The sequence below is a fragment of the Gossypium arboreum genome, chromosome 1 (genome assembly GCF_025698485.1).
Source record: "Gossypium arboreum isolate Shixiya-1 chromosome 1, ASM2569848v2, whole genome shotgun sequence".
In the NCBI taxonomy this organism is placed as follows: domain Eukaryota; kingdom Viridiplantae; phylum Streptophyta; class Magnoliopsida; order Malvales; family Malvaceae; genus Gossypium; species Gossypium arboreum.
Window position 1 is genome coordinate 34,589,335 of NC_069070.1, and position 12,767 is coordinate 34,602,101.

The 12,767-nt window shown below is 34.4% G+C and overlaps 1 protein-coding gene across 1 annotated transcript; it reads left to right on the forward strand.

Moving 5' to 3' along the window:
* Window positions 1-2,931: 2,931 nt before the first annotated feature.
* On the forward strand, window positions 2,932-7,355 carry LOC108479914 (cation/H(+) antiporter 18-like). The gene is made up of 4 exons (XM_017782764.2): window positions 2,932-3,216; window positions 4,005-4,254; window positions 4,661-5,662; window positions 5,765-7,355. Exons 2-4 carry the CDS (start codon window positions 4,054-4,056, stop codon window positions 6,965-6,967), a joined length of 2,406 nt encoding a protein of 801 aa, XP_017638253.1. The 5' UTR covers window positions 2,932-3,216; window positions 4,005-4,053; the 3' UTR covers window positions 6,968-7,355.
* The last annotated feature ends 5,412 nt before the right edge of the window (window positions 7,356-12,767 follow it).

Sequence of the window (12,767 nt, forward strand, 5' to 3'; positions counted from 1 at the left end):
CATGCACTAATAGATCCTTATAGATTAACCTATCACATTTCAAAAGTGTCACACATAAGTCCTATTGACTAAATTCACATGCAATTTACTAAATCGAAGCTTAAAACTTTCACACAGTCATAATCACATATTTTAGACAATAAATATCATATTCAAATAATTTGGTGACTCGGTTTAGCGGTCCCGAAACCGCTTTCCGACTAGGGTCACTTTAGGGCTGTCACACTTCTCCTACAACGTCTATAAATTTTTTCACTAATTTTTTCCTTCATATCATCAAACGAAATATTTTTATTAAATCTCATTGCTGCTTGTTTGTGACAGTCCAATATACATCCCACCGTTGTTGTCAAAATTTCTCCATTGAAATAAACGCATACGAAAAATTGATTTTCCATCTTCAATACTAGATCTGTTAAAAAAATTTCAAAATTCTCAAAACAGTTTCGAATAGCAAAAATGTTACATAAAATTTTTAATGCAAACTTTTTCATTCAGAAGCTAACAAAATTAATAACCTAACAAAATTAATAACCTAATAAAATAACTTTCAAATAATAAAATTACTAACAAAACTTTACATTCTATTTTAAAAGAAATAAACTAAAATATATTATCTATATTTTTGTTTTCCTTTCTTTCTTTCTTCTCCCTATCTTCTTACTTCTGTTCTGCTAAATTTTGTGGCTTTTGCTTATTTAATTTTCGGGGGAGTATATATAGGGGAAAAATTAAGCACCAGTAGCGCCTGTAAGATAGGCTCCACCAGTCGCGCCTACCAGATAGGTGCCACCTACCCCCATACTATTTTCGTATCTCTACACGGGTCATATACTGATCTGGGAAAAAAATACAAGTAGTGGCGCCTATGAGAAAGGTGCCACCAATAAAATAATTATTTAAAAAATAAATATTTTAATATAAAAAATGGTTGCGCCTGTTAGATAGGTATGACCCAAAAAACATACTATTTTTGTATATAATCTAACCGATAACCTATTTCAATATTTAATTTTTAAAAAATTATTTAGATAAAACCCAAAGATTTTACTTTTCATCGTAATTTTAAAATGTTTGTTTATTTACTTATTTTAAAATGTTTGAGAGAATTTTTATATTTTCAAATACGAATAATGTGAGTCCAACAAAAATGAAATCCAAAATTGAATAGTAAATACACATTAAAAAAAAATCAAAATGATCATTATAATGCACTAGCCTTGAAAATTGGTTCAAATTTAGACACTGATGTGCCTTGCATGGGAAAGACAGACCAGACGTCATATTTCTAATCTGAGGAAAATGACACACAAAGAAATATTATTTTCATTCTATCATACCAATTCTACATTCTCATGAAACCCTACATGTAATTGCATTCATGAAAAACATAAACCTTTTAAAGAAGCCAACTAACATAAAAAGCCAATAAAAAAATTATATGTTTTTTTTTTTTTATCGAAGATAAATAAATACAAGCCGATCCATTAGGCATATTGTGCTCATCAAAATCAAATTATGATATCTTTATTTACAGATAATAATATATGGCACTTTGTGAATTTTTATTAGCAAAATCTAATATCATCATTAAATAAATAATAAATAATGACTAATATTCCAACGAAATATGGTGACTACATTAATGAAGAAAATCGACTTTTACAAAAATCATTTGCCATATTTTTCTTTTCGAGAAGCTAGCTGTTTTGCAGATTTCATGGCTAATCTTGCTATTAATAATCCTTAAGGTCTATGCAAATCTGAACCACCTTCTTTATTATCCAAAATAAATGGATAAAAATTAGCTAAAATGAGCATTTAAGAATAATGAATACAATTTATCAATTTTAAATAATTTTATTAATAAAATAATAAATTTAATTTTTAAAATTTACACATTTTATAATATTAACTTCAATTTTAAATTATATACAATTGATGAAAATTATTAATTATTATCTTAATTACTCACTTTTAAATTTAATAAAATAAATTATTTTTAATCAAATAATTTATTTAATATTAAAATTGAAAGGAATCATGACTCACGAGAGATTTTTTACTACATAAATGAAAATTTATTATAAAATTTCAATGATAATTATTCCCAGAAAATAAAATCCACAAGCACAATTAGAAAATTATTATACCTCTTCAATTGTATTTAGAGAAAATATTTAGTATGGCGGTGGAATTTAAAAATTAAAACATAAAAAAATAATTAGAAAATTAAAATTCAAGTTTTAATCCATATTGCAAAAATAGGAAAATGTAAACATAGTAATTAGAAAAATCCAGCCAACCTCAAGGAACCTGATACGTCTACGTCTAACTAAAGGCAGCTGTATATATTTAAAAAGGTTAAAATCTGCTCTAGGTCCATATATGCTTCATGATTTTATAATTTAGTCCTTATTCTTTTATTTTTAGAAATTTAGTCCCTTTACTTTTCATATTTTAAAATTAAGTCCAGTTGTTAACACTATTAAAATTCTTCAGTTAAATTCATTAATGTAATATTTTAAAATAAAAAAAACTCACTTAATAACTGACTAACAAAAGAATAATGGTGTTGTTCAAATGCAAATTTAAAAGGGGCAATCAAGAGCCTTCCCTCCCAAAAGGAAAATATTTCATTTAGTCATTTTTTTAAATAATAAAATTTAAGTTAATATATGATAAAATTATATATTCACCTCCTAAAAAAATGAAAAAAGATATATTTAATTTTAAAATAATAAAATTATATTTTAACTTTTCAAATTATAATGTAATTTCAACTCTCACTAAAAACTTCTGAATTCACTATTATAAACTTGAATTAAAAATTAAATTTATTCACAATTAAATTTACATTTTAAATTTAGAAATAAAAGATTGAATTCCTTAAAATAAAAACAGGAAGACTAATTTCAAATATAAAAATACAAGGACCTATTAAAAAAAGTTCAATTTATCCTCTCAAAGTCAACAATTTTGCTTCATAGTATTCCATATAAATTCGTATGTGGATGACTGATCCCAAAGTAGAAGATTCGAATTTTTTTCTTCTTTAAAAGGAGTTCGTCTAAATCTCAAATATCGTCATCATTTTTCCCCACTTGGAAGCAAAAATAAATATATAGAGAGGAACCATTCTCTGGAAATCTTCGATTCCATTGAAGAAGTTGAAGCCCAGAGTTCGATACTTTTTTATTCTTTCATGATAAACAGGTATTTCCCATTATTTTTTTTGCTATGGTTTTTTTCTTTTTCCGGGGGGGGGGGGGACTCTGTCCTGTTTCTCTGTTTTCATGGAAAATGGCGATTGAATTTTGGGGTAAATGGATTCCCTTCTATTGCTTTTTGGTCTTTAGTTACTTTTTTGGGTCCTGCCTGCACTTTTAGTAACCCCTTAAAGTCAGTGGTTTCATATCTATTCTTTTTCATTTACAGCTTTTCGAGGCAAAAATATGACTTTCCCCAGAGAATTCAAATGTATTTTAATTTGCATGTAGTGGGTTGACATTAAACAATTGAATTTGATAATAAATGAAGTTGTTGCGGAGAGTCATCTCTGTTATGGGTATCTGGTGGGCCAGCGATATTTTGATCCTACACTGTTTTATGTTGAGTTGTTTGGGCATTTTGTCTTAGTAGTTTATTTTATATGGTGGCTTTGTGGACGCATGCATCAAATAAAATCCATATTAAGCCTTTTGATATGATTTAAAGTTGTAGTGTGATTTCTATAAGCTCCATAAGGAGGATATTCTTGTTATAAAGCAGCTACTAAAGCTCAGGTAGTAACCTTAAAATATGAGAAAGAGAATTTAGTGCTGACCTCACTTCTTGCAACTTCAATGGATAAAAGAGAATGACAAAAGCTGACCGTTCTTTGAGGAGAGAAGGGGGAGTTTTTATATTGTTACCAGCTTACCATGTCTTATTTGGACAGTCTCAGTGGATGTGTAGGTTCTTTTATAAGATTTTGAAGTTTGACAAGCTATCTGTCATTGCAGGAACTGAAGCGTAAAGTGTTGGTCTGTGTTGGTGTTGTCTCAGTGGAATATGGCTTCTAATACTAGTGTAGGACAGAAATGTCCATCGCCGATGAAGGCTACATCGAATGGTTTCTTCCAGGGTGATAACCCCCTTGATTATGCACTTCCTCTTGCCATTCTGCAGATATGTCTGGTGGTTGTACTCACAAGGGGTCTCGCTGTTCTTTTAAGGCCGATAAGGCAGCCACGTGTGGTTGCAGAGATCATCGTGAGTCCCTTTCTTTCTTCAATGTTCATACATCTGCAATAATCATTTATTAGTTCCCATCTTAGTGTTATTTATGTATGGTTATTAGCATACCTGCTGACTGATGTAGAACTATGGAGAAAGTATGAGGTTCTGTTGCTTTAGTTCTTCTCCCTTCTCCTCCTTGTTCACTTTGAATTAAGATATTCTTGTCAAGTGTAAGATGGTCAAGCGACCAACAAGCTTATGCAAAGTTTAGAACAGCTATATACATGTCATGCGGTAGGAACATGTTGATCTGAGAAAGGCTTCATTTGTTTTTTTGGCTTCCCAGTGGATGTGTCGATCGGATAAACATGTTTTCATTCATTAGAATTTATGGTTAATTGATAGTGACATCATTTATATTTTTTTGCTCATGTATCAGGGAGGAATTTTGCTTGGGCCATCTGTTCTGGGTAGAAGCAAGAGCTACTTAGAAGCTATATTTCCTCCCAAGAGTCTCACTGTATTGGATACCTTAGCAAACCTTGGTCTCATTTTCTTTTTATTCCTTGCTGGCCTGGAGATAGATCCCAAAGCCCTGCGGCAAACTGGGAAAACCGCCCTTGCAATTGCCCTTGCTGGTATAGGGCTTCCTTTTGCATTAGGAATCGGTTCTTCATTTTTACTGAGAGAAACTATATCGAAAGGTGTAAATGCTTCGGCTTTTCTTATATTCATGGGTGTTGCTCTTTCTATCACTGCATTTCCTGTCTTAGCTCGCATTCTAGCAGAGTTGAAGCTTTTAACCACAGATGTTGGAAGAATGGCCATGTCAGCTGCAGCTGTTAATGATGTAGCTGCATGGATTCTACTTGCTCTTGCTGTTGCCCTATCTGGCTCCAACACTTCTCCTGTTGTATCACTTTGGGTCTTCTTGTCTGGTTGTGTTTTTGTCATTTGTTTGGCTCTCATTGTACCACCAATTTTCAAATGGATGGCTCGTCGATGCCATGAAGGCGAACCAGTAGAAGAGATATACATATGTGCTACATTAGCTGTTGTTCTTGCAGCTGGGTTCGTAACTGATGCCATTGGAATTCATGCCATGTTTGGTGCTTTTGTGGTTGGAGTTCTTTTTCCAAAGGAAGGGCCATTTGCCCATGCTCTTGTGGAAAAAGTCGAGGATCTTGTATCTGGTCTGTTCTTGCCATTGTACTTTGTGTCAAGTGGACTGAAGACAAATATTGCAACAATTCAAGGGCTCCAATCCTGGGGTCTTCTGGCTTTGGTGATTTTTACAGCATGTTTCGGGAAGATCATTGGGACTGTTGTGGTGTCCCTTTGTTGCAAAGTGCCTCTTCGTGGAGCTCTCGCACTCGGGTTCCTTATGAACACAAAAGGGTTGGTGGAACTGATTGTTCTCAACATTGGGAAGGATAGAAAGGTGAATTGAGTTTTCTTTCTTTAGTGGTCATCATTAAGGTCATTGTTCATTATATTCTTTTTATGAAATAAATGATGCATTTTTCGGTGTTTGAACTTTCAGGTTTTGAATGATCAAACATTTGCTATTATGGTTCTAATGGCTCTCTTCACTACATTCATTACCACACCAGTTGTTATGGCGGTATATAAGCCTGCGAGGCGAAAAACGGACTACAAATATAGGACCATTGAAAGAAAAAATTCAGATGCTCAACTAAGAATATTGGCCTGTTTTCACAGTGCAAGAAATATACCATCAATGATCAATCTCTTTGAGGCTTCACGAGGAGTTGCGAAGCGTGAAGGACTGTCCGTGTATGCTCTGCATCTCATGGAGTTGTCGGAGAGATCATCGGCTATACTAATGGTACACAAGGCAAGGAAAAATGGGCTTCCCTTCTGGAGTAAGGGTTGGCGTTCAGATTCTGACCATGTGGTTGTGGCATTCGAGGCTTTCCAACAACTGAGTCAAGTAACTGTCCGATCAATGACTTCAATCTCTTCAATTGCTGACATGCATGAGGATATATGTTCAACTGCTGAGAGCAAGAGAGCTGCAATCATAATCCTTCCATTCCATAAGCACCAGCGAGTAGATGGCTCTTTTGAAACTACTCGGACAGACTTCAGGTGGGTGAACCGGAGGGTCCTTGAACATGCACCTTGTTCTGTCGGAATTCTAGTTGATCGTGGCCTCGGTGGAACCACCCATGTATCTGCAAGCAATGTTTCTTACTTGATAACAGTGCTCTTCTTCGGGGGTCCCGATGATTGCGAAGCACTTGCTTACGGAGCTCGAATGGCCGAACACCCTGGTATCAGTTTAAACATCATTTGCTTTGTAGTGGAACCTGAGACCATTGGAAAAATTTCTACAATTAATATGCAAGAAAATGCTGGCATCGAAACAAAGTCATCAGCTGAAGAATTTCTATCTCGGTTTAGGAATCTACAAAAGGATGATTCCGTTAGATACGAAGAAAAAGCTGTCCGAAATGTCACCGAAATCATTGCTGCAATCCGTGGGGCAGACCGCTCCAATCTTTTCCTCGTGGGGCGAATGCCTGAGGGTAAACTGGCCTTAGCTTTAAGGAGGAGAAGTGAATGCCCTGAACTAGGAGCTGTTGGTAGTTTGCTGATTGCACCAGATTTCTCAGTGACAGCATCAGTCTTGGTCATTCAACAGTACAATGGCTACACATGTCCGAATTTGGACCCATACATGGAAGAAGAATCACCTGACAAGGATTCAGAATCCAGCTAAAAACATCTTCTTCATGTTTTTCGTGACACATGAAGGTTTAATCACCAAGTCACTTCCCAATGGTATGTTTCGAGTTGTTTTAGACAATAAAGATCTAATTCTAGGTTACCTTTCTTTGAAGATATGTAAGAATTTCGTATATGTATAGGCTGGAGATAGAGTTAAAGAGTTGAATTGAATCATTATGATTCAACCAAGGGACGTATAGTTTATAGGCTTAGCAACAAGTGGATAGTACCATAGCAGGGTACATATTTCCAGGGCAATTCGTGATAAGCTTTCTCATAAACTGGATAAAAGTAAAATGAAACCCTGTTTTCAATAAGCTGAAAGCTGATGATACTGCCAAGGAACTCTGTTTTCAGTAGGCAGTTTTAAGAGATTTAAATGGTATTCCAATCTGTAACTGTGGCGATCTAGCCATGGTATCTGCATATATGGTTGCTGCAAATTTTGGCAGTAATAAGCAGACTTGGGAGTACCCATTTTGCCATGTTAAAGAAATTAATGTTTGATTTTTTATTTTTATTTTTGACTTGAGTTTAATCTAGTTGATACTAAAAATCACCCAAAAAAAATGATTTTCATTCTGAATTTAATATTAATTTTTATAATTAACGAATTAAGTCTTTTATTAAATAATGGCAATGCAAAAGTTGGCTTATTTTTCTTAAACAAAATGAATTTTGGAAATTTATGTTTAGTAATGTATGGTATATATCTCATGAGCCGGGTTGGGCGGATGCAAATTTTAAAGTATATTTTTTAGGTTCAGGTTTAATTTAAAAAATGAGTCTAAAATTCTATTTAAATTCGGTTTAGATAAAAAATGTTAAATTAGAGTCATGCTTGGTTTACTGACCACTTTACCAATAAAGGCTCATTTTCAATTTTATTTACAGAAATGAGCTATTTTTTTCATTATTTTCAAGAATGGGTTGAAAACTCCAAAATGCGTCCACATAGGAGCTTTTTAGGGGGAAATTCCAACAAAATGTGTGCTTGAGGGAGCGATTTTGCCATGTCAGCACAAAACACGCTGATGTGGACGTGCTTTGCTGACATGGCAAAATAGCTTCCTTAGGGATGCGTTTTAGCCAATGTTTTTTACCAACGGTCATTTAAAATTTTAACCGTTGGGGTGTCCAACGGTCAAAAAAATAAAAACTATAAAGCCTATTTCCTATTTTTTTCACACAACATTTCTTCCAAATTTCCTAAAAAGGCTCTCAAATTTCTCCCTAAATTTCTCAAACTCTTTTTAATTAATTATTTCTTTTAATTTTTTTTCTAAATTAGTATTATTTTTTTATAATTTCAAAAACATTTGATCGTGTTAGCAATGATTGAAGAATTAATTTGTCTTGATCATAAACATATCTTCGTCGAACAAATGAAAATGGTAAGGGTTAATTTCAATTTTTGAATATTATTTAATATTTTTTATTTACTAAATTTTAATTAATTTTTTATAGCACTGTAAATCAAGTGTTACAATGTTATATTTGTAATATGTTCTTTTCCTCCATCACCGTTGATAGAAAATTACTTGAGGGAAGCGGGTTTTTGGCACGTGGCCAATATAGGCCGGGGGTGAAAGTTGGACTCGAAACTCATTAGCGCGTTCATAGAGACGTGGAGACCCGAGATGCACACATTCCATCTTCCATACAGAGAATGTACCATCACTTTGGAGGATGTGCAGTTATAATTGGGATTGCTGGTGGATGGGTCCGTACTTACCGGGTCCGTTCAATCTGCTGATTGGGGAGCCATATACTACAATCTTTTGGGTGCAATTCTAGATAATATTTACGGAGGTCGAATCGAGATGGGTTGTTTATGAGGCACATTCTCGGAGCCAGGGAATGATTCAACTGAAGTAGAAAGAATACGATATGCTTGGGCATACATCCTTGAGATCATTGGAGGTTATCTAATGCTAGACTTGTCACGAAACCTTGTACATCTAAGGTAGCTGCTGAAACTCGTTGATTTTAGAGCAGTTGGCGAACTTAGTTGGTGGCCTGTCGTGTTGGCAACATTGTATCGGGAGATGTGCGGGGTGACGCCACCAAAGAAAGCCAAAATCAGAGGTTGCCTATCACTAATACAATTATGGGCTCGGTTTCGCTTTCCATTTTTACGTCCTCGAGTGAACCACCCATATACATTCCAATTCACAACGAGGTAAAATTTATATTAGATTTTATAATTATTACATAGATTTAAAATATAATTTTATGCTAAAAATTTATTTAGTTAGGTGGAACCATTCGACGAGTTATGTTGGAATACCTACCACTCTTGAAGATATACAACTTTTATTAAACCAACGGTCGGAAGGGCATGTAAGTATTAAATAAAATATATTTACATAACATAGTCGTTTCATATTTAGTATTTAATATTATGTATATAACTAATATTTTTATCATGTTCATATAGTTTCAATAGACACCATATGAGGATCTAGCAATTCGGGTAGTAATTCCAGATGAATTCTTTCAAAATCTGAACATTTGGCATGTTAAGGTCCCATTGGTCAACTATACTACTATCGAGATGCACCAGAAAGATGGAGTGTTGTGGCAATTTAGATTCCGACAATCGATTCCCGTAATACCTAAGGTGCTTAATGATGAGTACAAAATCGACTTACGAGATCGGTATTCTTCTCTAAATATATCAAAATTTGGGAAAATCGGTATGGTCATATACTACTCGCAAATCGATCATCGTTCCAGAGTTAGCGTGTACGCTGGATTAGATGCCACGATTTAGGATCCTTGGTAAGCCATATTTACTCTCGAAAGAGTAGAGGCGTCGGAAAATCAATGTCGAAAGGGAACGATGAGGCCTTTTAAATTCAAGGAGAAGGGATAATAACACGGGCCTATCAACAGTGCCCACACAATCACCTGGCCCAACGCCTCAAGCGATAACACCCACACCACAGCCCATTCAGATTATGCCAAATGCGTATCCTAGCCCTTATATGTATCTTAACCCTTATATGTTTCTTTTTTCCAGTCCTATGCCAGGTTGGAATGTATGGCTCGGTACATCTCCTTTCCCGATGACTTTGACTCAACCAACGATATATAGGCCATCGTCGCAGGAAGGATCACATGAGGCACAGTCGGGGAGCTCATCTCATTTTCAGTCCCCATCACCTTATGGGATTCAAACATATGCAAACACCTCCGTATTCTTTATTCTATCAAGGTGGGTCATCCTCCCAACACCCACAACCAGAACAACCACAACCCTCGCCAGAGTAATCACAAACCCTGCCGGAGCAACCATAACCCTTGGTGGAAGCTGAACTAAGAAGGAATCCAGCGCGTAACCATCTACAACCCCCATGTGGCACTAATTTCGACCGGCACATACATTGATTTTTTAATATATTTGTACAAACTATTTTTATATTATTTTTTTATTTAATAAAATAAAAGTTGTTTTGAATATTTTAATAGTAAATTATTTTTATATTTTTGTCCTATTTAATAGAATAGAAGTTCTTTTGAATAAGGCAATAGAAATAATGCAACATATTTCATTTAAGCAATTATCAACTATTTCGATTTGGACATGCTCGAATTGTATAACTTGGGTTCCTACACCATCCGCACAACTTCTGTTGGTTCGTTCTTTTCCGGATATTCATATTATCACGTATTCTACTCGAGTAAGGTTGACCTTTTGGTTTGTGATGCAATTCTTTATTCGATAACAACTTAGATAGAGCAAGTGATGCAGACGACCACTTACGTTCATCTGAGACCGGTGGGAATACGTGTCTCCACACATTGTACATGTATTCTATTTTGTACACTTCGTCGATATAGCTCATGGGATCCAAACGGAGATTCTGACGAGCTGCAATTGCATGAGCGCATGGATAACGAAGTGCGTTAAACTTTCTACAGTTGTAAGTCCTATTTCTCAGGTGTATACGATATTGTCCGCTGATAATACTTTGGTTCGGCTTTTCGAACTCCGTCACACAAAACCATAAATTATCACGATCGTGACACACTGTGTGCATGGTGTTGGCCCGCGCCTTTGCCTTGTTAATTTCTTGCAATACCTTTCGGCACCATATAAGGCCTCCCTACATTTGGCTTTTATAACTCGCTGTTTGCTTTGGAAATAATGCCACCAAATGGAAATATGTTTCTTACACAACTGAGGTTATCGGCAAATGAAACGTTTCTTTTAGAATAGAATTTATGCATTCAACCAGGTTTAAGGTCATATGACCACATCGTAGGCTGCCGTCGTATGCTTGTGTCTACTGATCAAAAGGTATGTTATAGAGGTAGTCCGCGGCTTGATCGTTAACTGACCTCAAAATCGCCAACATCTCATGAAAAGGTTCATTATTGATCTCGTACCCTATCAATATAAGTTGATAGTGAAACTTACATGTCACTCTTCCATTCAGAATAAATTGAATATTAGAAACAAAATTATATTAATAGAGATTAATACCCATGTTGGTCACTTACTGTCGTTCAGCGGTAGACCAATATTAACCGTAATAGTTGGACGCAACGTGCCTTAGACAATACCGATGGTGTGTGCGATCCCATAAGCTTCCCTGTCGCTCAATTGCGGCTAGTATTCTAATGCCCCGATCCGATATAATGCAGATATCAGGTTGGGGGCAGACATGCTTGCTTAACCTAGAAATAAAGAAAGCTTAGTTATCACCTAACTCCCCCGGTGTTATTGCAAATGCCTCTAAACCCTTAACCTAAACCATTTTACAAAAACCCTAAAAGCTAAACACAAAACTTATTTAAAAAAACTAAACTATAATTTAATTTATTTATTTAAAACCCCTAAAACCTACTTTAATTATTTTTTAAAAAACTCTAAACCGTAATTAATTTTAAAATTCTTAAACCTTAAATAAATAAAACCTTAAATTATTTTAACAAAACACTAACATTACAACCCTAAACCTACAAACCCTAGGCACTAAACATGCAAATAGCCCAAACCCTAGAAAAACACAGGCTAAAATGCATACCTGAGGGATTGATTTTGCCACGTCAACAAAGCGCATCCACGTCAACTCTTTTTGTGCTGACATGGCAAAATCGCTCCTTCAGGGATGCGTTTTGCTAGAATTTCCCCCTAAAATACTCCTACGTGGACGCGTTTTGGAGTTTTCAGTCCATTCTGGTAAATAATGAAAAAAGTGGCCCATTTCCGTAAATAAAGTTGGAAATGGGCCTTTATTGGTAAAATGGTCTGGTTTGCATGCATTAAATTTTTATATTATTTTTTATATAAAAAAAATTTGAAAAATATAATACATTAAATACACTAAAAATATTAAAATAAATAATTTTCAACAATTTAAAAATATATTAATGAGGTTTTATAATTAAATAATATTAATATTGTTGCAACTTAGTAAATTAATGCCTCTAAAATAGTAATAAAATAACAATAAAATAAGAGTTATATAATATCAAAATAAAAAAAATAATAGTAGTAATATAATAACAACATAACAATAAAATAACAATGGAAAAAAATTTAGACAAATTCGGGTTGAGTCGGGCTAGACTAAGATCTTACTTGAGACCTGACCCGTTTAAAAAATGGACATTATTTTTTGTTTAAACCTATTATATATATTTACTCGAATCCTTCTACTTTTTAGACAGAATTTTAAATTTGGACAAATTACTCAACACATAATTGGTTGTAATTATGCATATTGAATCTAATTTTTCACTAGAATTGCATAAAAGGAAGTTAGGCTCTAGTTGTTTGG